Source organism: Mercenaria mercenaria, chromosome 4, assembly GCF_021730395.1.
Source record: "Mercenaria mercenaria strain notata chromosome 4, MADL_Memer_1, whole genome shotgun sequence".
Taxonomy (NCBI): domain Eukaryota; kingdom Metazoa; phylum Mollusca; class Bivalvia; order Venerida; family Veneridae; genus Mercenaria; species Mercenaria mercenaria.
In genome coordinates, this window is record NC_069364.1 from 5,550,472 (window position 1) to 5,578,453 (window position 27,982).

At 35.5% G+C, this 27,982-nt stretch overlaps 2 protein-coding genes and 1 long non-coding RNA gene across 4 annotated transcripts; 1 reads left to right on the plus strand and 2 right to left on the minus strand.

Moving 5' to 3' along the window:
- On the minus strand, window positions 1–5,594 carry LOC123552625 (uncharacterized). 2 transcript variants are annotated; one of them, XR_008370467.1, is made up of 3 exons: window positions 4,674–5,594; window positions 2,418–2,762; window positions 1–194 (listed from the first exon to the last, which is right to left on the minus strand). It is a non-coding gene; the product is annotated as an uncharacterized LOC123552625 (long non-coding RNA). The 2 variants fall into 2 exon arrangements; XR_008370466.1 differs by lacking the exon at window positions 1–194 and adding an exon at window positions 2,104–2,241 and having other exon boundaries at window positions 4,674–5,278.
- A 3,101-nt stretch (window positions 5,595–8,695) lies between these two features.
- On the minus strand, window positions 8,696–11,159 carry LOC123550884 (heavy metal-binding protein HIP-like). Its single transcript, XM_045339351.2, has 3 exons — window positions 10,760–11,159; window positions 10,022–10,366; window positions 8,696–9,332 (listed from the first exon to the last, which is right to left on the minus strand). The coding sequence occupies exons 1-3, from the start codon at window positions 11,073–11,075 to the stop codon at window positions 9,211–9,213; spliced, it is 783 nt and encodes a 260-aa protein (XP_045195286.1). The 5' UTR covers window positions 11,076–11,159; the 3' UTR covers window positions 8,696–9,210.
- Window positions 11,160–16,062: 4,903 nt separating this feature from the next.
- On the plus strand, window positions 16,063–27,960 carry LOC123550883 (uncharacterized). The gene is made up of 8 exons (XM_053540245.1): window positions 16,063–17,259; window positions 17,903–18,016; window positions 18,343–18,495; window positions 19,830–20,051; window positions 20,495–20,607; window positions 24,002–24,144; window positions 26,146–26,249; window positions 26,713–27,960. Exons 1-8 carry the CDS (start codon window positions 16,434–16,436, stop codon window positions 27,495–27,497), a joined length of 2,460 nt encoding a protein of 819 aa, XP_053396220.1. The 5' UTR covers window positions 16,063–16,433; the 3' UTR covers window positions 27,498–27,960.
- The last annotated feature ends 22 nt before the right edge of the window (window positions 27,961–27,982 follow it).

A 27,982-nucleotide genomic window follows, 5' to 3' on the forward strand; every position in this document is an offset into this window, starting at 1 on the left:
CACTTTATGGTCGATGACTTGTTTATGGACTCCACCGTTGTATGTAAATTTAAAGTGCACTTGGATTTAGCTGATTTGGCATCTGCCTCGAACCGTGTTTCATTAAGCACTTTAGATATGGAGAACATGCGTTTATCACATATTTGACGTTGACGTCGTGTATCTGTAGGCGACGTTGGACGAATTTACTTGGTCTATAACAGGTAAAGAAAGAATAATTTCTTATCTTTCAATAGGAAAATGCTTATATGTGATAGAGTATTACATCTGTGTCTTTATACATCGAATTTTTTAAACCGGTTGAATAAAATTGATAAAATACTCGACAGAGCCTCGCATTTACTATTTTATTCAACTCGTTTACTAAATTCAATATGAAAAGACATTCATGTAATATCCTCTATAAATGACTCTGTTGGCTTCTTTCCTTTATAAGTTACAGAAACATATTTGTCTTTTTCTGTATCCATTACTTGTGTTATGGATTCCTAGGCGGGTACAACCAATATTTACACTACCTTGTAACTCTGGGGCATGGGGGATTAAGATTGGGGTTCGGCACAACATTCACCGGTTTCTTGTCCCTGAGTATGTTCCGTTATTTGTTGCATTATCTTCGTTCTCTAAGTGTTTTATCTAATCTATCCGAATGCTTTAAGGTCGCTGACTTCAAATTACTTAACCCTCATCGCTGTTGGTTCGAAATATCGCTTGGTTAGTAGATATATTTCATATGAGGAAAGATTCTATCTGGCTTATTGGAAGTGTGCGGTTCTACTCAGCTGCCCGCTCGTGTCAGAAATAATGCCCTGATTAGCTACATGTCTAAAAGTGGCTGTTCCTAGCGGATCGTTGTCCTTAAATATTTGTAACTTCACATGATGAATCTTAAATTGCATATTATTTTATGACAAAAATGTTGACATGGTAATCACATTCACAAATGGATATGCCTACAATTTTACACATTTGGGTTAAATTGCATTGAAAATGTTTTAAAGTTAAAAATGTCAACTATAAAAAATAACAAATATTTAATAATGAACTTTTAATTACGATTCGGACATGGAGCGGTAAAATATAAGGGAAACAAGAATATAAAGCATTGCACAACAGCGAGGAACTCATTTATACTGTGGCCAAACGATAACTTGATGTTTACCCACATGACTATAAATAAATTAAAATGGAACAAAGGGAATTCAGAATATTTTAACATGACTGTTGAAATCTAAATATTTCTGGTTTTAACTTTCAGTACCAATTACAAATTAGCCCAGAGGTAAGCATACTGTCCATGTTAAACAGATCTCTTGCCGTGTAGGTTGTAAACTCAACATCGACATTCAATTTCTATTTCATTTGTGCATAAAATTTTAGGTTCCTTCATGTGCTATGTGACAACACGACAGAGCAATATCTTAAGCCGATTTGGTAGATAAGAAAGGCTTAGCATTATATCAAATATGATATTGTTTAAATGCATGCACTTAAGCGAATTATGAAAATAATATTATGTAATATAAAGAGATATATGCAAATATAAAACATTAAAGAAAGAAACGAAAATATGGAAACAAAAATGAAATCTAATGGAGAAAACAAAAACTGTCTGAAAAAATGCTCATGAAGATTCGTACTTACAAAACGACTTACTTATATCCAAGTGTTATCTGAATTTTACCCGACTGAGCTATGTCGCAATATACTAACTGGATAGTTAAAATGAAACACATATTAATATGAGCCGCGGTCTGGATCCATGCTGGTCGCAAAGTCAATATGTTGGTTTTCCCATGGGACGGATCAATTTACTTGTTGAGTAATGTGCAAGCATTATGAATTGTTGTTTTTTCCAGTTATCATGAAATGGACTCGTCCTCGCGTTTCGGTGGGAATTACGTTATCATTGGGGATAAGTACAACTTATTATCACGTTTTCAAAATTAGTTTTGTAAGACTGATTTCAGATTAAAATATTTATTCTGGAAAAGAATAACGTCTTCCTTTTTGACATTTAATTAAATTGACAGCTTAATTGAGCTAAGACGAAATGTCTATTAGGATGATAGAACAAAACAGGTAACATAATAAAAACATTTTATTCAAACTGCACTTAACCGACAATAACAGAAGAGTCCGTTTCAAATTCTTGTATCAGAAATCCACCGAAACTGGAATATTTGTCACCCCAGTAATCATCGTCACTCTGTATAATATTTTGTATAGAAACATCATCTCCTGAAAAAATTGCTTCTCTTTGGTTTCGAATCAAAATTCGATTGGTAGTCTGTAAGCTATAAATATGATCACACTTTATAAATATTTAACATTTTAGTTATAACAATCTGTAAAATTAAGTAAATGCTCAAGTTTACAGAGTAACTTTTGATGACAGTTGTAAAAATTTAGCGTACCTTTTTTTAGCGTTATAATAGCTGTTTGTGCACCGGTGCCATGTCTGTTATCTGTACCTCGACCATTTAATCTGACAATTTCGGTACCGTTTACTACGACAGCTGCCCAGAACTCTCTGTCATTCCTTGACCTCAAACTAGTTGTAATAACGTAGAGACCACTGACAGGGGCGACGAACACACCTTGGTGATTGTTGTAAGCATTGCCAATATTAGTGACAACGTCCTCAAATACAACGTTTTGATGAAGACCGAGATGATCCACATGTGATTTGGTGAGTGTTGCGAAAAATGCCACCGAATTTTCTGCATATCGTTTTATTTCTGATGAAGACTTCACTGACTCTGCAATGAAATTGAATATATACTATTATCATAAACAAGTGAAAGCGCTCGAGAATTATTTTGTTCATTAGAGGTAATTCTGCAACATGTGCATCTTACGCCTTCTACAGTTAACGAAACTTCTATTCCCACCTCAACATTGTTTGCAATATATTTCATATTACAAATAGTATATTCATGAATTTTCTCGCATGTTTAGAAAAGTAAGTTTGAAATAATGTATTCAAATTTCAAAGAAAAAAAAAGGCTAATATATCTTTTCATTCATTTTACAAATTCCATACAATATTGACAAGAGGGTCATGATGACCCTGTGACGCTCACCTGTTAAACTTGGCCTTGGAATCATCAAGATAAACATTCTGACCAAGTTTCAAGAGGAAAGGGTCATACATATGGCCTCTACAGTGTTAACAAGCTTTTCCTTTGATATGAGTGGTGGCCTAGTTTTTCATACCACATGACCAAGTTTCGAACTTGGCCTAGAAAACATCAAGATAAACATTCTTACCAAGTTTCATGAAGATAGGGTCCGAAATATGGCCTCTAGAGCGTTAACAATCTTTTCCTTTGATTTTAGCAGGTGACCTAGGTTTGGACCCCACATAACCCAGTTTCGAGCTTGGCCTAGAAATTTTCAAGATAAAGATAGGGTCATAAATGTGGCCTCACGAGTGTTAACAGGCTTTTCCTTTTTTTGCGCGGGTGACCTAGTTTTTTGACCCCACATCACCCAGTTTCTAATTTGGCTTAGTGATCATCAAGATAAACATTTTGTGCAAGTTTATATTAAATCAAAGCATAAATGAAACCTCTATATGGCAGAAAGGTCCAAAATAGCAAATTTTGTCACTTAAAGGGGCCATAACTCTGGAACCCATGATGGGATCTGGCCAGTATTCTAAAGGAACCGAGATATTATGCCAATACAAGCTGTGTGCAAGTTTGATTAAAATCGATTTCAAAATGTGCTCACAAAAGGGCGATCATATAAGCTCACCTTGTCACTACGTGGCAGGTGAGCTAAAAAGTCACACACAAAAAAACCGGAAGAAATGTCTGTAATTAACGAACGAACGAATTTCAAGACAAAAGCTTTTTATCATACTATACCTTAAACGAAAATTAAATGAGGCTCGGTACTAAATATTGAGTTCAGCTCAATCTGGAGTTAGAGGACTTGAACTGTAGCATGCATTTCCACTACTATTAATGAACATGTTCAATCAAACAGAGTCTGCAATATTTTCATTTTTTGTCGTGTTTGGCGGCCTATTGAGTTTCTACTTTTTCTGTTTCGATTTTTGATCATACATATCAAAACTATTTCCATATGTAGTATTCAGTATTATTATAAATGGCAGTTGCACGTTTATTAAAGAACAAATATTCAGGTGTTTTTCTGTGACTTTTCAAAAATGGATAGCAGTCGTAAAGTGAACAAAATAATATCATATCGTAAGTCAAATTTGTTTAAATTTCTATATGTTATTTATGACATATTTGTTCCTAACGTCTGAGAATTGTCCGAATGGACAACTTGAAGTATGAAAGATATTGCAAAAATATCGGCGGAACGTTAGAAATTACATTTAGTACATGTAATGCATTGTAGTTGAATGCACTACATAGTCCAAAAAGAACAATAATTTAACCAGCAAGACCAAGTATGGGCGACTTTCTACGCTGTCGTACATAAGCCATTTATTTACGAAACAAAATCCTAGAGCTGGGTATCCCTAAAAGATATTTCAACAGTACGTACACCACATGTGCATGGTTGATATATAGTATTGCAATAAGTTTTATAAATGTTACCATGATACAAATGAAATAATATTTTATGTTACTGTTGTAAAGTAATATTTTGATGTTTTGATTCAGTTTCAAATCAAATGTTAAAATGGCAACTTTTCTGTATTGTAGGTGTTCCACACTTGATTGCTTCTGTTTGTCGCGGCAGCTCTTCAAGTCGCTAAATCTTCTCCGCTTGTTGTGATATAACGTCTTGAAGATCCTTAATAACCTCACGTTGTTTATCTAGGTCCGATTCAAGCCGTCGATTCAATAAGACTTGATTTTCTGCAAAGATTTCGAGACGACTGACTGTTGCTTTGAGATTTTCAAATTCTTCTCGACTAATCTTAATCACTTCATCCACATCACCTCCATAAATTCCATTAACAAGAAGTGTTGCAATGAGAAAAAGTAAGATATATTTATGCATCTTTTCTCAATAGTAATTCAAACTTTATTAAACATAAATTTAGTCTTAAAACACGCATGAGAATATAAACAGATTGTAATCTTACATATAAAATGAAACAGTCGGTCCAAAAGTGGATCGGGATAGAATGGAAATGTTTACAATATCTGATAAACACCAGTACTAAAAGTGGTTTATAGGTCAAAATATAAAACTCTATCTTCCTCAGACAGCGACTATGTGCAGAGAAACAATCGACATATAATTTTGTTTCGAGTAACACCAGCTTGATGACTTCCTCACATGAAATAATTCTACAACGCAAACGAGGTTTAGAACTCACAGAGCTGAAGGGTAAGTGATCCGACGCCAGCGATATTGACCACTCGGCCAAGCAGAACGTTGTCATGTTTCTTATAATTGTCGGGATACCTATCGCCTTAATAAAAAGCATACCATAAGTTTTCAAACTTGTAAAGTCAGTCTTGCGTTTTTGGAACATGGCATTCCCTGTTGATTTTTTTTGCGTAAATGCATTTATTGCATACGTATATGGTTTGTTAGGTTTGCTTTTTACATTATTTTTATTGCAGTTATATCAAGAGAAGCATGGATTGTTTCTTTTCGTGTTCAGTTAAAAGTCGAATATAAAACCTTGTACATGAATATAATCTATTTAAGACTTATCACATTTTGACCTGAAGCGAAAATTCTTCTAGCACGTGTAGCCTACATTAAGTAAGTACATATAAACACTTTTATATATAGACATACCAGCAATGTTAATCATACAGAGTGTAATTGTTAGATATTCTGGAGAGAACTGCAATTACCCTGAAATGTAGTTAAAGTGTAAGGGAGTGTAAGATCTAATCATGAAAATCACAGGAAATCTGACAACATATTGAAGCAATGTTTATACCGTTTTAGTATAAACAGGAAATCAAATCTAAATATTTCTAGTTTTAGTACCAATTACAAATTAGTTCAGAGATAAAGCATATTGTCCATGTTGAACAGATCTTTTACCGTTTTGGTAAATTGACATATAATCTTTATTTCATTTTTGCATAAAAAATTAGATTCTATCATGTGCTCTGTGACAACGCGACAGAGAAATATCAAAAGCCGATATGGCAGATGAGAAAGGTTTAGCATCATATCAAAGACGATAGTAATTAAATGCATGCACTTAAACGAATAATGAATATAATGTTATGTTATATAAAGACTTATATGCAAATACAAACTATCAAAGAAAGAAACGTAAATATGGGAACAAAAATGAAAACGAATAGGAAAAACAATACAAAATCTGAAAAAAATATCCTGATGAGGATTCGAACTCGCAAAACGATTTGCTTATGTCCAATTGTTATCTGCATTTTACCCTACTGACCTAAGTTGCAGTAAACTAACTGGATAGTTAAAATGAAACAAATACTAATATTTACTTGTCAAGTTATGTGCAAGCATTATGAATTGTTATTTCATCATAAAATGGACTAGTCCTCGCGTTTCGGCGGGAATCACGTTATCATTGGGGATTAGTATTATGTTCAATATTTACCTAAACAAAGAAGCAAATGTCTTGGCCACAAGGTCTTACAACAACAGATGACGGTCCTCCCCAAAATATATAATACGAAAATAATTGGCGGTATAAAGCAATTGAGCTCTTGTTGTGTAAATATGAAAACTGAAATATATTATTGATGAGAAGAGAGAGAGAGAGAGAGATTATCCGGTTTATCCAGGATAAATAGAGCTTTAAGAATTATTCAACCGACGATAGTTTTACTATCACTAACAATTTATAAATACTAACTGGCATATGGCCAGTACTCATACTAAACTATAAAAGCACCCGATCGAGAATGGCATGAGGGTCTTACTTTCAAGCTAAAACAAAATAGAATGATGGAAACATTTTGCAGATGACCAAAAGTTTTCGTACAAATGGTAGTCAAAAAGTGTTTATCGGATCGTCTTTCTTTCTGCCGTCGGTCCTTGGATGTTACTGAAAACCTATTGAGTATAACGTGTCTTTAAGCTAATAATAGTTTTTGTTACCTGTTTCATCTTTAGACAGAATTCATGCAACACATCTTAAATACCGATGTTCAGAAAATTAGTGACTGATATCTTTCATGACTTGTTGACTTTCATGCTAATAAAACAGAAGTAGTATTTTTACATAAGGATCAGAACTGAAACCTACATTGACAATATCATTAGTCTTAATTTCATGGAAAGTCATAGATACTCAGGGGTAACATTTAGATCTGATCGAAAATGGCAAGGTCATATTAATAAGATTTTCTCATCTGCTTCGAAGGTCATTGGATCAATGAGATAATTTAAGTTTAAACTTAATCGTAATTTATATAATCAGGTATACATTTTATACCTTAGAAAACAAGCTTTGGTAAAAATAGATCTTAGCTGAACTGAACGGTAAATGAAGCAAAAAGGTCTGGTTTCATTTTAAGACATGTGACCTATTCAAAAGCTTGTAGTAGTTAATACAGCAAGACTAGAAAAAATGCCCGACTTTTTCAAAGACGTATTTCCTGGGATTCTTTCTGAATCTACCCCATATCAACTTCGTAATAACAACAACTATGCAATAAAATCTATAGGAAAGTCCTTCGGAAACATAGTACGCAGCCAAGCAAAATAAAAGCAAACTTTGTTTAATTGAGTTTGTTCGCGAAAGGTAATGAAATGTGCAATACCCGCACGTCCCCTAGCAGCAGCTTAAGCTGAAATATATGATAGTAAAATTGAATGTACTCTGTAATCCCAAATGACCAGAAAATATAACAACACTTAGTCCAAGTACGGGCAGAATGAAATGTATAACAACCTCACGCCTACATTAGCTCCACATGCTCAGATGTACAATTCATCTTTTATCGCATCTCTAAAAGTAAAAGTCTTGAATCGGACATTAGAAACACTGAATATATAAATTTCTTAAAATTAAACTATAACAAAAGCTGTCACTATTTGTGACAAATGCCCCCGAAGCATGCCCAAGAATGCTTCAGTTGTCTGCGCAAAATATGCCAGAATAGTTTAGGTATGAATAATTTTGTGACCTTGGCCTTGTCCTGAGAGACCCGGGTCATAAGCGTGACACACCTCAATATGGGTAACATTAGTGCCAAATTAATTTCAAATCCATTGATAAATGGCAGAGCTATGGAATAGACATGAAACAGACCATGGTAAGCTTTAATCTCTAAGTGTGACACAGAACTTGGAGCTAGGGGTCTCGGTCTTTGCGCATGACACGTCATCTCTTATTATATGCCAAGTTATTTTAAAATCCCTTCATGAATGGCATAGTAATGGACCGGACAGGAAACAGAACCGGTTAAATTTTGACCTGTAAATGTGACATTGACCTTGGAGCTAGGGGTTTGGGTCTTCCGCATGACACGTCGTCTCATTATTGTGAACGTTTATGCCGAGTTATTTCAAAATCCCTTTATGGATGGCAGAGTTACACCCGACGGACGCACACACACACACGCAAGCGCACGCGCACGCGCACGCAAACACACACACACACACACACGCACACACACACACGCACACACACACACATACGCATACACACATACACGGACGGATAGTTCGATTTTAATAGGCCCATCTTCGGAAGCATAAAAGCAAAATTCAAAGCACACACAATTCCTGAAACATATTGTATAGGTGACATCCTATATGCGACTGTGGTGCCATCAAACGGTGACACAGAACATTTTTTGTTTATCTGTTACTTTTTTCAAGCTAAGATAGTTACTTACTAGTATTTTGCGAATCCCCTACTTTTCAACCCCTTAATGTACAAGTTTTGCTCTTTGGTAGTGATAGATATACGGATATAGAGAACAAGTTCATCTTTTTAAAGGATCAAAAATACATAAAAAAGATCGGAAGTTCAAAGAAATTAAGGCTTACTTACTTAAAAAGATAACGAAAACAAGTTATCACCTTTCTAGATAAGGAACTGAAATAATTGACTTCAGAGTTTTAAAATAATCATGCCAGAAAATAATTACTTCGTTTTAAAGCTTGTTTCTGTGACATTCAATCAAACTTGACTTGTAAATTGAGGTTTGAAATACATGTCCGTTCGGTTAATGACATGTCTGAAAATATAAAATGCATAAATGAACAAGCAACAACGGAGAGTTGTATAAATTAGTGTGTTATTTCCGATATTGGCATTCAACCAACAATAGAAGATGAATCCATCTCAAATTCTTGTATCAGAAATCCACCGAAACTTGAATATTTATCGCCCCAATAATCATCATCAGTACGCACATTTTGTACGGATACATCGTCTCCTGTAAAATAACAGGCAAATGTTTGTATAACCCCGGTACAGTAGTCCTAAGACTAAACTTACTACTTTAAATCTAACATAAATTTATCAAGAAAATTGTGGAATTTGTCACAGACAAGTTAAGGGTCATTTTTTCGTGTTGGGCGACATGTGAAGTTCCCACTTCTTTAGAGCATTTGTTCTTGTTACAAAATTTTAGATGTAGTGAATTAGTCCTTGTACAACTTCTGTAATACATATAAGATCCTAACTTTAGTTACAACATTCAATTAATGCATCTATCAAAATATGCTTTCGTTATTTGAACGTTAACCTTTTCCTCATACTTACATATTTTGAAATCTCGATCTGATAAACAATTTTGAAAATGAATAATTTAAGAGAGAAAGAGTTGGCATATTTTTGTTAATATTTGAAAACAATATATATGTTATAAATGTTTTGTCCGAAATTACTGCACTAACGAGAACTACTGCAGTGTGGCTAACCGAAAGTGAATAACTTCTAATTTCGGTCTTATACATCAGAAACACAAAGTAAAATGAGTAGAAAAGAAACGGACAGATAAGTTTATACAGTGCTGTTTAAATGAATATTGCTCAGATTTATCGAGTTGTCAAGTTTTTTATGAAAATGAAAACACGTAGCTGCATAACAGAGAACGCGTACACAAAATTGGAATACTAATACCTTTTTTGAGTGCTATAACTACTGTTTGTGCCCCATTGCCATGCCTGCCATCTGTACCTCGACCATTGAGTCTGACAATTTCGGTGCCATTAACCACGATATCTGCCCAGATTTCTTTGTTTGGCCCGGACAGTATACTAGTCGTTATAAGATAGAGGCCACTAACAGGGGCGATGAACACACCTTGGTGATTGTTGTAAGCATTGCCGACATTAGTGACAATGTCATCAAATACGATGTTTTGATGAGCACCAAGATGCGCCAAAGACAACTGAGTGAGTGTTGCGAAAAAGCCCACTGTGTTATCGGCATATCTTCTTATCTTTGAGGAAGACTTCACAGACCCTGTAAAACAATTTGAATACCTATAATTATTATCTTAAAAAGAATTGATACAGACTATACATTTGCCTTATTTCAATTTGATATGCACCACCTTGAGCAATACATCGGGAGAAATTCTGTCGGCCAATCCAATTGTTTTGACCAAGAACATCTAAGAAAATTGAACGCAAACAGAACTGTTGGCCTTTATTCAAGATAAACACAGTATTATCAAATGAAACCATACATTCGCGAAGGACTGAAGAAAGTCCTCGAGCTAGGTCTGATTACCAACAAAAATGTCTTGGCTATTATAATCCTTATACACACACACAAAAATACAAATAAAAGAACTAGGATACATGGTGAACTATTATTGTATGAGTTTAGTTTCAAATAAAAATTAGGAGTTACTATTCACTATGGAATGTCTTCTGCTCTTCACTTCCTCTTCGTGTCGCGACAGCTCTTCAAGTCGCCGAATCTTGTCTCCTTGTTGTGATATAACGTCTTGAAGATTGTGAATAACTTCACGTTGTTTATCTAGGTCCGATTCAAGCCGTTTATTTAATGAGATTTGATTTTCTGCAAAGCTTTCCAGACGATTGACAGTTGCTCTGAGATTGTCAAACTCTTCTCGGCTAACGTTGATTATCTCATCCACACCCCCGCCGCATATTCCATTGATAACAAGTGTTCCAGTGAAAAATAATATGGTATATTTATACATCTTTTCACAAAAGATGTTCAAACGTTCTTAAATACAGTCTAAATACATACATGAGAATATGACCAATTTCTTATCTTATCTACATATATTTAATGGAACATTTGCAGCTTAGATATGCTACAGATCAGAATAGAAAGGAAATACTAGGCCAATAACAAGATAAAACTCACAAACTAAATTGTGGAGTAGCTTTCAAAATTTGCAGCCTATTGATATGATATCTGTAACGTTTGGTCCAGACTCAGTGTTTGGTGGGCCCCTTTGAACTGGAAGATATCTTTAATAATATCAATTGTATGACCATAGACGTATTTTTTTTCAATATAAAATATCGGGCAAAATCACAATTTCAAAACAAAATACCAAAATTTGACAACATTTTACATAGAAAATTAATGTTGCTTTTTGCGAACTAAGCTATCCTGCAATAGTACGTGTCAAAATTGGCTGAAATACCCCATTCAAAATCGACATAAAATCTAAACTAATCAAGTTATGTTAAAATTACCTCAGAGATCTTTAGAATGATATATGTTATCAGTCGTATTGTATTGACAACCAACGCCGCGAAAAAGAAACATCAGAAACAAGCTAAATCATGCTAGATTAATTAAAAGAAATTTGAAACTACGCAGTATTTCAATTTATTAAATAAAATGTATGGTGGTTGAATTAGGACACTTCATTATGTCGCGTTGGCGTGCACATGGCTTATGAAGCAAATTTCGTTATGTCGTCTAGGTGGCGCGCCAACGCGACAAAACGAAATTTACAACGAAACATAACATGCGACAGAACGAAACATTATATTTCATTATTTCGCGTTGGCGCCCCCACCACGACGAAATGAAATGATAATAAGACACACAAAACTGTTAAAATTTCATTTAGGCGCTTTGGCACGCGCGCCAGGACGGCACAACGAACTGTGTTACAAAACAGCGACTAAACGAAATGTCCTAAACCAGCCACGGTGACCATACAAATTGGAGCTACTTTAATGCAGTGTTAGAAGAAGCTTTGTACAATTAGGTTCATTCAAGAACTGTGTCAATATATATAAGGCATATTGGAACTAGACGATGCTTAGATCTGATCAGAACATATTATTTGTTGCTATTTCGTATAGAATATGTCGAGTTGTCGTTTTGTCGTGTCTTTGCCCAGCCCAGCCCAGTCATTCTGTCGTGATATCGAGCTGTCGGGCGAAGACATGATAGCACTAATTTTATTGTCGCGTTGCCTTGCTTTTGTGTCTTCGCTCTGCCAACACAACGATTCGACATGGTAGAAATTAACCACCATATGTAGCAATGAGCACAATGTCTTACTGAATACAAGACTGCTGCCTCACTGCAATATCACAGGTCGCACAGAATTAATATTATTACATCTTGCAGTATTGTTGACAACAAAATCTGTTGACGGCGGTTCTGTTAACAAGATTATAAATTTCTATGTTGAATGTATCTTTCAATCATACATCAAGAAATCGATCTATAGCAAATAAAATCATATTTAGCATTGCAGGAAACTTACTACTATATATTGTTTGATCTATTTCTGAAAAATAAAACTACGAATATACTGGGTAATGAAAAATATTTGTATTGGGCAATGATTTATGTAGGAATGTGAGTGATATTCCCATGCTACTGAAAGACTGCATTGCCACAGATTCATACTCAGGCCCACCATACACTAAAATGTTCAGGGACTTCTTGTAATACCTAAAATCATTCAGAGGATCGAAATATAAGCATAACGTAAGTTATATTGAAAACAAAACAAAACAATGCATTCAGTAACGTAGTATAATGTACATCAAAATGAATACAAAATCCTATTAAAATGTTTGATACTTTTATAATCTTCCACAAAGCAACTGAAATATATTTAGTACTAAAGGCGTTTATCAAATGTGAAAAATAGAAACAAACAAGACTCAGGCAATATTGCATTACGTTAGTATTAAAACATACTGAACTGCTTCGGCGTTTAGCCCCTGTCTGGGCAGATTCCAACCCGTTTTCTGATAAACTGTTGCCAGCTGCAAAGATTTTTCCATACCCCCCAGAACATCCAGTGCTGATGGACAACTGTAAGCTCCTTTGAGGAAATTTCCCTGAAAAGATTCAACTCGGAAACATAATTGTTTAAACAAAGTTTAAGGACTTAAATTATTATCAGTGTTTTTCTTTTATTAACAACAACAACAACAACAACAACAACAACAACAACAATGTACATTTTCACCGATCTGGTTAATGTTGTAACAGCAGTTAAACTTGTTTATTCTAAATCGATTGTTAGATTTAGTTTAATGATAACTTCGTGGACTTCGTTCTGAGGTGTGTGACCTTAAAGCTTACTGGAATTAAGCTGCTTGATATCTCACCTACTCCGTTTCATTGGATACTTGTGGTGGTCTGTTATTTCCTGCATAGGTATCGAGTACTTGAGTATATGGGTCATTATGCTTGTTTCTTATATAAATCAAAAGGAGAATATTTGTGGTTTTTCTTTAACCATTACGTGTGTTATAGATTCACATTGCGGGGATAACCATTATTTCCACTGCCTATAACTTTGGGACATGGTGGGGATTAACCGGCATTATTGCCCCTTTTCGTTCCAAGGCGGTGCTCCACTGTGTTCCTTTATTTGTTTATTTTGTGGTCGTAATCCATAATGTGTTGTTTAATCCATCAAGGCCTTCCGTGACCGAGCGGTTGAGGTCGCTGACTTGCCCCCCACTTTGTAGGTTCAAAACCTCGCTTGGTGCTTAGAATTATTTCATGTAATGAAAGATACTAGCTCTCTGGTTCAACCCAGTTTCCCGCCAGTGCATGAAATAATGCCCAGAAAAGCAACTTAGATCCATTTCTTCGGGTGTGATCTGGCTATTTTGCGGCGTCTGTATTCTATAAACGTTCACACTTTGAGACAAACACAATGGAACTCTTCAATCGAAGACGCTAAATACATCTGTATTCGTTACCATGCTGCCTACATCTATATGTACAGCCGTTTTATTTCTGGTCCTGCCGTACATTTCTGTTAGTCTCAGGGATGCACCGTAGAATGTCTCACTCTCGCATTAAAACAGAAATTGCATCACTTTTGTCCTCGCCCCCCCCCCCATGAGTAGTGGGGGCATATAGAATTGGTATTGTCCGTGCGTCCGTCAATCCGTTAGCAATTTCGTGTCCGCTTTGCAACTCTTGAACACCTTGAAGGATTTCAACGAAACTTGACGCAAATTTTCACCACACCGAGACGACGCACAGAGCGTATGTTTTGGATGGTTCGCTTCAAGGTTAAAGTCACACTTAGGGGTCAAATGTCATATGACTTTGTTTCGTCTCCGCTGTATAACTCTTCAACTGCTTGAAGGATTTTAAAGAAACTTGGCACAAATGTTCACCACATCGAGACAACGTGCAAAGCGCATGCTTTGGATGGATATCTTCAAGGTCAAGGTCATACTTAGGGGTCAAATTAATTTCGTGTCAGCTCTGTAACTCTTGAACCCCTTGAAGGATTTCAAAGAAACTTTACACAAATGTTCACAACATCGGGTCGACGTGCAGAGTGCATGTTTCGGATGGCTCGCTTCAAGGTCAGGGACACACTTAGGGATCAAAGGTCATATGACTTTGTTTCGTGTCCACTCTGTAACTCTTGAACTGCTTGATGGATTTTCAAGAACCTTGGTACAAATGTTCACCAAATCGAAACAATGTGTATTGCGCATGTTTCAGATGACTCGCTTCAAGGTCAAGGTCACACATATGGGTCAAAGTCACACATTCGGGCGTATATTGCTCCGCATTGCGGTGCCCTTGTTTTATTTTGTGTCCAGAGTTCAAATTAAAAAATGTTCAAGGTATTGACTTTAAACTTGGAACTAAGTTGGGTGGTGATGAGGTGATTTGAGGAGTGCTGCAATCCACATAACTCGACCACGCCCCATCCCCGCTACCTCCACCAACAAAAAATCACTTTTACACCTTTATATATATGTACCTTAGAATTCATGTAGTCAGTCCTTGAGTCTTGAGCACAACTTCCAAACTTTTCAAAACGTTGACCTTAAACTTGGAATAAAGGTGGGTTGTAATTAAGTGACTTGAGGAGTGCAACAATCCATATCACTCTCCAACAACACATAAACATTGACCCAACCTACAATAAATTCACTTTCAGTTTCTTGTACTTAACCCCAAACATAACCCTCCCCCACACACATCCAAGGAAAAAGTCTATAAATTTTACTTCCTCCTCTGATCTAGATCTGCATGCATATATTGCCCTGCTTTACGGAGCTATTGTTGCTTCATAATAGTAGTGGCTGAATTTTTCAAACTTAAGATCATTACTTCGTGACAGTTAAAGACGCGTTTAGTAACTGATGTCTCTTGCTCAAAGGTCAATGTCACATTGACCAAAATTAACTTCTGTTTATTTTTGTTCCGGACCCAAAGTTAGAAAGTTAAATAGCTTTACACAATAACATAACGCCGTTATTGATAGATGTCTATGGCAGTTTATTTTCAGTGGCTCAAAGTTTAAGATCACATCGGGTATCCAAGTTCACCGATTCTAAGTCAGAAAATATAACAGTTAAGTATTGCGAACTTTCAACAATGACCAAGTACCACTATAGAAAGCTTCCCAGCGTTCAATGGCCAGTGACTCAAATGACAATGTCAAAGGGACAAAAATCTCTTGTTTTCCTAGTAAACGTCTATAACAACAAAAATATATTTCAGTACTGTTCACACCAATTGCCCCACATTGAACGTATAAACGCATTTGAGTACTATAATCCAAGGTTAAACCTAACCCTTATCTTTAGTCAGCCTAGTACGTGCGTCAATCAGGGTGTAAAACGCGAATGATGTAACTATGTCAGCGTTTATTTTTAGATATCGGAAAATCCAGATTATTAACCTTACCAATACGCACGGAGAAATATCTGTACGGTAGAAGTAGTATCTGTTTCACATAAAGCTGGTGATTTACTTAAATTTGGTGCTTTGTATTTTTGTAGTGAAATTAATGATGTTTGTTTTCCATGTTGCAAATTTAATTATTAAATTTAGGTATATTAATATATAGGTATATTAATTTAATATACCTGATAAAAACTTTTCTAAAAATAAGTGTGCAGTGTACGTGAAATGTATAACATATATTTAGGGTTACAATATATGACTTGTTGAGTGAGTTGTATATATAAATAGTGTTTCAACTGAAACCGTGTAGACATTTGTAAAAACCATATAACACATGATGAAAAGACTGCAGCTATCTATTTGACATTTGTACCCTGAATACTTATTTGTGCCGGATATGGCGAACAGTAAATACTTTTCAGACAGAAGAGAAAATAGAATGAATCCAATAGATTATGAGGACGACTTTGGTATCGACGTAGATATTGAAGTAGAATTTGTTGGGAGAGAAAGTGATCTGCATGTGTTACAGAACGCATGGAAGAATCACAAAATATTCGGCATATTTGGACTTAGATCCGTTGGAAAATCGAGACTCGTAAAAGAATTTTGGAGTAGAAAGAAGACAGAAGGTTTTGAACTTATTCACATAGATATGAAATTAATTTCCGATATAAGTTCATTGTATGCGAATATATGTGCAGCTTTGAGAATAGAACCAGAAATACAGGCAACAGATCCCGATAGATGGATTCATCATATATGTGAAGCACTTAAAACAACCAATGGAAAATATTTTATTTTCTTTTTTGACAACACTGAAGATTGTCAAGAGTTTAAAGGTGTTAACACTCGAGACTCGTTTCTTTCATTATGTACGAGTCTTGTTAGACTGTGCAAAAACGTGAAGGTTTTCATTACTTCAACCACACGGGTACAGCTTGCGCAACTGAAGAGGGTGTATTGTAGCCATGAGCTGTTACCTCTGAGCCAAACAGAATCGCGTCAGTTACTTAAATACGTGACTCAGGGGATTGAACTCGGGGAATATGAAGACTCTATAGTAAATCTAAGTGAAGGAATGCCATTACTGATTTTGATGATAGGGTCCGAACTTACCGATGACGGGGGACTGATAACTCCAAAGGATATGGTGGAGTTTTTGCTCACTTGTAGACTTAAGGCGCTGAGTAGAGAATTTTACTCTGTGGAAGACAGAGTAGGTAATAATTTTTAACATAAAAATAACTTGTGAATTTAACACAACATGTAAATTGACAAAAATTTTGACAAAAGTCTTTGATAGATTATTTGATAGATTATTGTCAAAATGTGTCTTATTTTTATTGATTAAGGTTTTGTAAGGGTTTTCATTGATTAAGGTGTCTGTGCGTGTTTGTCATGGGCGGTGCCCCACAGTGATTTTACCATGCGTAAGCTATCGTGCCCACCATAATTTTGTCCGCCGGCCGTTTAAGGAACGTGGCTTTCCCTGTTTAATATACATCCTTGCTCCACCTTCCGCCAACATCCGACCCTTTTATCTACCCCTTACCACTCAACCACCATTTTCTGTATTTTGCATATATTTATAATGTACTTGTCGTTAGATTTTTGAAGCAACTCGTCTACAATAATTTTCCGTTACAGCTTCATTTGTTGTGGGCCTTCTTTGCGATGCATGGCTCTATGTTTGTGTTTTGGGTGTTCTGTGCTTCCGGGAAATCTACCCTTACTTTTTATCTTTCTTATGTATCGATTACAATTAATTTATTTCAATGCCAAGCGAATGTTGATATTGATTTTTATGAAACTAGCGAGAGCCGTGTATTTCGCAATATCTTATTTTTTATTATGATATCGCAGCTGACATCTACAAAAAGTTCATTGACCGGTTAGATGCGGTATACAAGAGACGCCTCACAGTTCTAGAATATATTCCAGGATCATTTAATGCTGAACAAGCTAAGGAATTACTAGGTTAGCTGTTATTGTATTTTTATATCATAGAAATAGCTTTTGTAAAATAATCAAGTAGTCTGAAATTAACCACTTGATATTCGCCAATGACAGGCATGTCTGTATAATTGTTTGTTGTGGAATTTCTTCACGTCTGTATTTTGTATGAGGTTATAACACATAGAATATACATTTGTATCACGATTGTACCAAATTTATGTTAAAGCGATTCAGGCTGGCATAATATTTTAAATTGAAGGTATAATGCGCCTTTGATTAAGTTTGTTTTGGACAGTGTAAAAACAATAAGGTAAACCTATTATGCATATACATTCATTCTATAACAGATTCAAAATCAGTAGCGACAGTCAAAGATCAGACATTGATACCAATACGCAGACGACATGTTTTGAACTATGACCCTAAGACGAGAAGGTTTAGCATTCAGGGGATAATACGAGAGTGTGTCAAAACATATTACACCATAAAGAATATTCCAGGTAATCATATGCATGGTTACAACTGTTTAGAAATTTCATTTTTTGTTTATAGAAATCACTTACGACAAAGTTAACGAGATGTCAATGACAAGCATTTAAGCGAGATTCATTAATAATTTCTAACAAGGCCAAAGCATATTTATATAAACGACCTGTTTTGTCAGTAAGTTTAATATCCAGGAGAGTTAGTGTTCAGGTTTAACGTCTTTTTCAACAGTTTTTCAGTCATATAAACGACGGTGTCTACTTTTAGCAGTGAGCACAATGTCTAACTTTATAGTGCTGCCTCACTGGAATATCACGCCGTAGACACGTGGCATGATATCCCACCCAGTCACATTATACTGACACCGGGCTGACCAGTCCTAGCACTATCCTCTTAATGCGGAGCGCCAAGTGAGGAAGCTGCTAGTACCATTTTTACGTCTTTGGTATGACGCGGCCAGGGATCTAACCCACGACCTCCCGCTCTCGAAGCGGACGCTCTAGGGTATTAGCTTTGTATTGGGAAATATGCACGAGTTCTGCAGCGGAAATATTGCGCGACTTTAGGAGCGCAATATTCTTCCGCTAAAGAACGAGCGTGACCAAGGCGGTGGGGGAGAGCGGGTGTGGGTACACAACTTCATATGTTTACAATAAATGTTCATGAAAAAAAATGAAAGAAGTTTAATGAAATTCTACCAATTGGTTAGTTTGTTATGTACAAATATGTGGATTTTTAGACAATTAAAGGGCAATAACTCTGAAGTTACTAAAGATATCCTGACGAATTGTGTGTGCACTACCACATTATAGTGATCTAAATTTAATTAAAGTTTCATAGTTCTAGGTCAAATATGTCACAAGTTATGAAGCAGACATTGCCATATTTATAGTACCCTATATAGTTAATACTAGCAACTTCTAAGGGCCATAACTCTGGCGTTACTTGGGCAAACTGACTGAAACTTGACGGGCCGCATTTCCCTATAGTGGTAAATATGTACATGAAGTTTTTATTTAAATATTCCCGACCACTTCCTAGGTATGGCTCCAGACGAACGGACGGACGGAAAAACGGACGAACGGACAACGCCAAAACTATCCCTCCACATTTGGCGGGGGATAATAACAAGAATTATCAGTCAAGCAGAACTTGATATGAAATACTAGTATGCAGATTTCTGGAATAGGTCCGAAATGTTTAAGAGCTAGTTATTAGATAAAATATCGGATAGAGGGACGTAAGATGACGGGTATACATCTCTTTATACGTTCAATAGTGTGTATTTTTTATCTCCGGGGAGGTCCAGTTGAGAATTCATTCTTTTTTACATTCAAATTTATTTTAGAGATTCGAGCAAGGTACTGTCGAATATTCTCTGCCGTTATGCAGAACATATCAGTAAGACTTGGTACAGTAGAATACACGCAAGCATTGGCTGCATTCGCTGTTGAACAACCCAACTTGCAGAAACTGTTGACAGAAGTCAATTATACGAGGCAGGACACTTATCAGTTCTTTATTGAAATGGCGACGAACTGCACGGACCTGATTGAACGATACATGGCAGGTAATGATCACATAATTGAGGGGACCTCCTAGACGGAGTGGCTAATGCCGCTGACTTCAAATCTCTTGTCACTGATATAGCTTAAAGCTCGCTTGGGGCGTAGAATTCTTCATGTGAGGAAGCCATCCAGCTGTCTTACGGAAGTTCGGTGGTTTTACCCAGCGACATTAACATTGACAGAGCTTCTAAGCGAGATGTGATCTGAATTAGTACAATTACTGAATGTAAAGGTTGTATTAATTGAAATGTTATATTTTTGTTCTTGTTGTTTATGAAAATAATGAAAAAGATCAAGTAAGAGCAACCATTGCATTCCAGTGCCAGTAAGTTTCCCATTTCTGTCAGTAAGATTAAATTCTAAATAGCTGATGCAGGAAGCACTTTTTAAATGAACATGATTTTATATTTGAAATTAAAATCTAAATAATTTGGTTATGTTACAGGTGACGGCGAAGACTTTTACCAGGGCTGTCTGCGGGCTGCAGACATGTATGGACAAGAACGAGACAAGGCCACGGTAAATCTTGCAGTCGGTAGTATGTACACAAATACAAAGGTAAATGTCACTCCGATTTATTTAATATTTGCTCAAACGTGCGCTCATAACATTAATATAAAGTTTTATACATTTGATAAACCTTCATAGATTGGATAGAAGCAGATCTTCTTAATTGTATGTTTACCGAATAAAAATATATTTCTTTATAGCAGTTAAGACTACAAGTTCATGAATATAGTATTAATGCAATATTTATTTTCATGGCCGGAAAGAAATGTAACGTCCTGATCCGACTTTAAACCAAATATATCACATAAACACATATATACAGTTGTCATTTAACTTTAAACTCGAAACATGATCACTATAATCAGCGTCAGTACTGGTCAGAAATCCAACAAGAATAGCCACGTGCCAAGATGCCGAAAAAGCAATTAACATACGTTTAATCTTAAATACGTTTGATATCTGTTTAAAGTATTTTTCCGTTTCTCTTTAAAGGCACTGGACTAAGATTTTGAGTAAAATTGAAGTTTGGCCATAGTATGGACATAATAACACGAGTTTTTGTTTCTGATGCGAAATCAAGAAAATTAACATGTACGAATCGGAAATAGACCCCGCCTCAGCATTAAAACTTTCCGTCCTACTTTAATAATACACCATGGAGGAAATCGTTTTTTACGATCGTTAAATACAAAGTTTGATAAATAATACAGTTTGCCTACAGTATCCTGTTGCAAACGCTTTTAGTTTTGAACAACAATTTATTCTCATGTGTTTCAGTAACACATAATCTGTCGGTAACTAGGTTTCAAAGACTTCTTAAGGTATATAGAAATAATTTCCTGATATCTAAAAATCTTCTCTTTTTTGTCGTACGATCTGGGGGTCAGTGCCTTTAACACCAACATACATATGATGTCATTTCTTTACCTAAGTATACTTATGGTAATTACAAGGAAGTTACAATTCCTACATTTACTCTGTTATCCCCCAGCATATCACAGTAAACGCTTGTAAATACATTGGTAGAGAACATTTTCTTTTATGCAAAAATCTGTATGACAGTTGTAGGAAACTTTACACTTCCTATCTGTTCCTAGTATTTCTCTATAACCTTAACACAAATGCCTTCGTAGAAAGTTTTGCTATTCTTCTGAAACCACCAGTACGCAGCATTTTCATTGTTTTAAATACTATGTTAACAGAATGTACATGTTGCATTTCTTCTCTCTTTCCAAAATACAAATGCGTTATAGAACATTTATAAACCTTTCTGATTTCTTGTTTAAAGACGTTTGTTGCTAGTTTTACCCTACCATTTCACATTGGACCCGAATATATCAGCTGTATTTGTTATTAGCTCAGCCAAACCCGAGGTTCAGAGTGAGCTGTAAATATAGGTGGATGAGCTCTACAAAGGTACTGTTCACACATTTTTGCCAAATCGTAATGAAATTTGGTCAGAATATTCGCTTCAGTTTAATCTCGACCGAGTTTGATACTAGGTCATCTGGGATAAAAAACCACGACCACTTGATCAAGTCACAGAAAGATAAAACGCATAGTTTACATATTAGAGGGTGAAATTTACTAAATCCACATGCAACTTATTATGAAACCTAGGTTAAGTTAGAAACTGGTTTATCAGCGGTCAGAAATTAGGCCGAGATGTCAAATCATAGAAGAAAAACTTATTAACATGGTACTGCAGTAGATGCAACACTTCTCATCAAGTTCATATAAACATATATTGGTCAGATTTATTGTCGTTATGAAATTTAGATCATGTTTGAAAATTCTTTATTCGACTTACATGGAATGTGGCTTTATCGTTCATCTTCGTGAAAGCTAGACTAGGTGCCAGCTGGGGTCAAAATTAGGTCACTAAGTTGAACAATAGAAAACCGCTATGCTACATTTTGATCTTTTGAAAAGGTCACCTGGTCAAATCAGTGAAAAATCTTGTTAACACTTTAGAGGCCACGTTATTTACCCAGTCACAATGTTTTTCTTTTATGAAATCTATGTCAATTTAACACACCAGAAGCCACGTTTTTTATCCCAGTTAATTGTCCTTAAATAGTCTGATTCTGATTTCAAACTTGTTCATATTGGGACAAGAGCTAGGCCACTAGATCAAAACATAGTTAAACCGAAATTAAAATTTTAATTCCAAATAAACTTGTTGTACATGAAACGTGGTCAGAAAAGTTGCCTTTATGAGATTTAACTCAAGTTGGACTAGGTCGAACCATAATACATCTTTCTTAGTACTGATGCAGCATCAGCACGAATCTTGATGAAACGTGATTAGAGTATTTTTTCAACAACATGTAAGTCAAGTTTGAAACTTTGTTATCATGGTTTAAAAACTAGGTCAGATTATTTAAAGTAAATCTTTAAGAACCTTTACTATCAGTCTAGAATCCACATTTTTACCCAATGCGCATACAATGTGGTCAGTATGTTCTTTTTGCTAAACTCAATGGCAATTGCGACATTGGTCCCTTACGTCTCTAGATCAAATGATAGTAAAGCATTATTAACAAGGAAGTCACATTTTGTCTGCTGGATATTATGTAATTTGTTGACGGTAAATGGTTAGGGTCAGAGGCTGACCTAGGGCCATCGTAGCTTTCTTGCTTTTTTTAAAATCCAGTTCTATATTTAGAAACCTGTATTCTTGACTATAACAGATTAACTGATTCATTCATAAATGATTTCTGATTAAGCAAAATTATCATTATTAAAACAAAAATGCGAAGAGAAGGAGGTAAGCCATTGGCATTAAATGACGCTAAACTGCATTTTTCTTATCATTCAGTGTCTTGTGTGTTATGTGGGTTTTCGAAATTAAGGTACCTTTTGTTAGGATCTATATCTGAATAAAGAAAGAAAAAAATTGTTTTGTTGACTTTTTTAAAGAAATATTTGTAATGTTTAGCTAGTTTTAGAAATAACATTGCCATTTATTGTAGAGTAAAGGCCTGAAAACTAAATATACGTTAAAACGAATTCATTAATAATTATTTATTAAATAAGTTTATTTTCTTATGGTTTTATTTTTATTTTTCATTGTATATATACCTTAGTTCATTTATATATTGAAACTAAATAACACCGAGCCTAATTCGGTCATAAATTTAAGTATACATAACAAAAGAAAAATATGTGTACAACATTTTCATGTCAATAAAAAGAATGATTTTAAGAAATGTAACTGTAATAGAAGAAAGTACACAGAAGAGGCAGTAAATGTGTTGATGATATTTATAAAATCATTTACGTATATGTAAGCATTGACCATATACGATGTTTATTTTTTCCATCATTTGTATTACAATAGTGGCTGAACAAAAACAATTCCAGTATTCCTGTGTGTGAATGTCCATTTCTATACCATTACCATATACCTTATAATCCCGTTCATGAATTTGACCAACAGGGATATCTTTCTCGTGGGGCAGATAACTACGAATCTGCACTGAGGGTTTTAGAAAACCATGGGAGGTCATTGCAACTAGCAACTGTGTATCAGAGATTGGGATGGAACATGCTGCAACAAGCGAGAAACCTTGATGCCAATAGGTAGGAAGTAAACAAGACGGTTATGATGACCCTGGATCACTCACCTGCGTAAAATGAGTTACATGTTTCAAATGTTAAACTGATGCTAAAATGTTTAGAAAGTAGGTCAGTAGGTCACATTTATGGTCACTGAAAGTCAGTTTTAAGATCGGTATGTAAAACTGTACATGTCATCTAAATTTCAAGGCTGTATCGTAAAAAACAAGAAGGTAGGTCAGTAGGTCATATTCATGGTCACTGAAAGTCAGTTTTAAAATCGGTGTGCAAAACTGTACACGTCATCCAAATTTTAAGGCTGTATCTTTAAAAAAACACAAGAAAGTAGGTAACATTCCACATGACCCAGATTCGGAGTTGACTTAAAGATCATCAAGTTTCATGAAGATACAGTCATAAACGTGGCCTCTAGAGTATTAACAAGGTTTTCCTTTGATTTGACCTGGTGACCTAGTTTTTGATCCTACCCGACCAAGATTTGAACTTGACCTAAAAATCATCAAGATTAACATTCTGACCAAGTTTCACAGAGATATTGTCATAAATTTGGCCTCTATAGTGTTAACAAGCTTTTCCTTTGATTTGACCTGGTGACCTTGTTTTTAACCCAACCTGACCCAGATTTAAACTTGACCTGAAGGTTATCACGATTAACATTCTGACCAAGTTTCATTAAGATATGATCATCAATTTGACCTCTAGAGTGTTAAATATCTGTTTCTTTGAGTTGACCTGTCGACCTAGTTTTTGACCCCACCTAATCAAGATTTGAACTTGACCTAAAAATCATCAAGCTTAACATTCTGACCAAGTTTCATAAAGATATGATTATAAATGTGGCCTCTAGAGTGTAAACTAACTTTTCCTTTGATTTGACCAGGTAACCTAGTTTTTAACCCCACATAATCCAGATTCAAACATGACTAAAATATTATCAAGCTTAACATTCTGATTAAGTTTCATGAAGATATAGTCATAAATCTGGCCTCTAGAGTGTTAACAAGCTTTTCCTTTGATTTGACCTGGTGACCTAGTTTTTGACCCCAGATGACCCAATATCAAACTCCTTCAAGATTTTATTGAGGGCAATCTGACTAAAGTACATCTCCTATTACGCTACGCATAGGATCTGAGAACGACCTATTCATAGCCTCGTTCTGACGACCCTTTCGCTAGCCAATCAGAGCTTAACTTACAAAATTTAGCAAATTACCTGTAGCCTTGTCTTTTGATATTTACAATTCTTATGTCGGAATATGTCAGACAGCCGGTTAGCTCAGTCGGTAGGTCACTTGCTTAGTAATCGAGGGGTCCCGAGTTCGAGCCCTGGAATAACTGCACATTTTTCTTACTCTTTGACATTCTAACAAGTCGTCTCATTGGTTAAAATAAAAAATAGCAATGCTGGAAATCCAAAATATACAGAAGACGTATGTGAATGGGTCGTTCTCAGATCTTCGTTTAGAAGATCAAGTACTTCAGTCAGATTGTTATTGAGGGTAACATTCTGACCAAATTTTATTAAGATTGGGCTAAAACTGTGACCTCTAGAGTGTTAAAAGTCAAATTGTTTACGACGGACGACGACAGACGACGGACAACAACGGACGACGGACACAGGGCGATCATAAAAGCTCACCTGGAGCACTTTGTGCTCAGGTGAGCTAAAAATTCAGTGTGAAATACGTTGTTGCACCGAATGTATAAAAACAAGATTTAGTCTTTATTTTGTAGTATAAAATGTATGGATATATACTTTCGAGGTATCCTTATTTGTCAGATAAGTGGTACTATTCTGAAACGATTTTCTTTCTTCTACTGATTAAATATGTAAAATGGTACAAACTGAATACCTGCATCAACATTTGGAATGTTTTGGATAAATCATTCTCTGTCTGTAAAGTAACATTTGTTCGGTCTGTGATTTCAATATGAATTGTTTAAAAATAAAAGCCTTTATTACAATATTTTGAGTATCTGAAATCATTTATATAACTTTTCCAGATATTTCCAAAAGTCACTTGCCATATCACTAGTTTCGGGAGAAGAGTTTAAGCTGGTATCTCTGCAGTCAATGAGCAGTATGGGTCTCAGCTTGTCACAGTTAGGTATGGTAATCTTTTGCACGCACTTGTATAAATCCACTTAGTTTTTTTCTCGAACTTATTAAAACCATCGTCTTTAAGGTTAAGTTGCCATTGCGTGTGTTCAGAGTCACTTGGCGGGGGTAACTTTTATATACACTGTCAACATGATGGGGATAGGCACCACAAAGCGGTTTAAGTTCCACAGTGGTGGTTTTGCCACTGACCACTGACTGTTCTTTTACTTGTTCGTTTTGTCCTCATGTGTTTACTTGTGTTTGTCCATGCATGTATTTGTCTGTGTGTTGGTCTTGTGCTCGTAAACGTGATGTGGGTTGTGCTTTGGGGATACTTCGTTTTTGGAACGTGGCTTTCCCTGTTGGATATTCATCCTTTTTTTAAATACTATGATGTATATTTCTGTATTCTATTCCTTGTGCAATTTTTGAAAGTATGAAACTTTAATAGAAGAATGTTTATGTTACAGGCAAATTCGACGATTCGGAACGGTATCATTTTGCTTGTCTAAAGCAACGGCTGAAGGCACTTGGTGAAAATCATCCTAACGTTGGTGTATGCTACAATAACATCGGTGTAATGTATGAACAGAAAGGTGATGCCGATAATGCGTTCAAGTATTACAAGAAAGGCCTTGAAGTGAAGGTAAAATCAAAAGCACCGATCATGTCGGTAGTGTTTTCTTTAAGTAATGTTGCAAATATGAGTAGCTCCATGGGAAACTATCGGGAAGCCCACAGACTTATAGATGACGCTTTGAAGAGATTATCAGAAGAAAAGATTCCACCTAGAGAATCTTTGGCATGCACATACGAAACAAAAGGAAAAATATACCTTCGAGAAGAAAAATTCATTGAAGCAGAAGAAATGTTACAAAAAGCAGTTGATATCAGAGAGGAAATTGCGGAAAATATGCTGTATCTTGAAAGTTTGGTGCACCTTGCAGATGCCAATAGAAGAAGCGGAAATTTTGAAAGAAGCATTAGTATTGCGAAACAGGGTCTGAAATTGAAAACCAAGGCGACAGCCTCTATGCCGCAAAATACATTTGTTGCGGAATGTCTCGTATGCATTGCAGATGTTTATGATAGAACAAACAATATTGAAAGGCACAGAGAAACTCTAGAGAAAATTGAATCGGAACTTTTGAGACTGGAGCAGGTGTATCTTTGTCAATGTAATGAAAAGGGTTATGAGAAGATTAGAACCCAGCTCAAAGATGTAAAGGATAAACTAGACAACGCACCTAATTGATTATTGTAGCATTTTTGTTACGACAATATCACTTCATAACGTCAGGGACATGGTTCATTCCTACTTAGTGCACATTGTTGACTTTTGATCACCAGATCATTCCTAAAACACTGATATTGCTTAGGTAATCGGATCGGCATCTGTTTTCAAATACCTTTTAATTATTGATTTGAACGAGATCATCAGGAAATATATTGTGAAATTTACAAGGAGACCCTTTGTGATATTTAGAAATGAATGTACATGTATGAATGGTTTATTTTAGAAATAAATGCGCATTTGTGAATGAAATGTTTATTTAAGAAATTAGTGTACGTGTATAAATGAAGCGTTTATTTTAGAAATTACTGTGCATGTATGAAAGGAGGGTTTATTTTAGAAAGTGAATGATGTGTTTCTTTTAGGAATGAATACACTTGTGTGAATGAAGTGTTTATTTTAGAAATAAATATACTTGTGTGAATGAAGTGTTTATTTTAGAAATG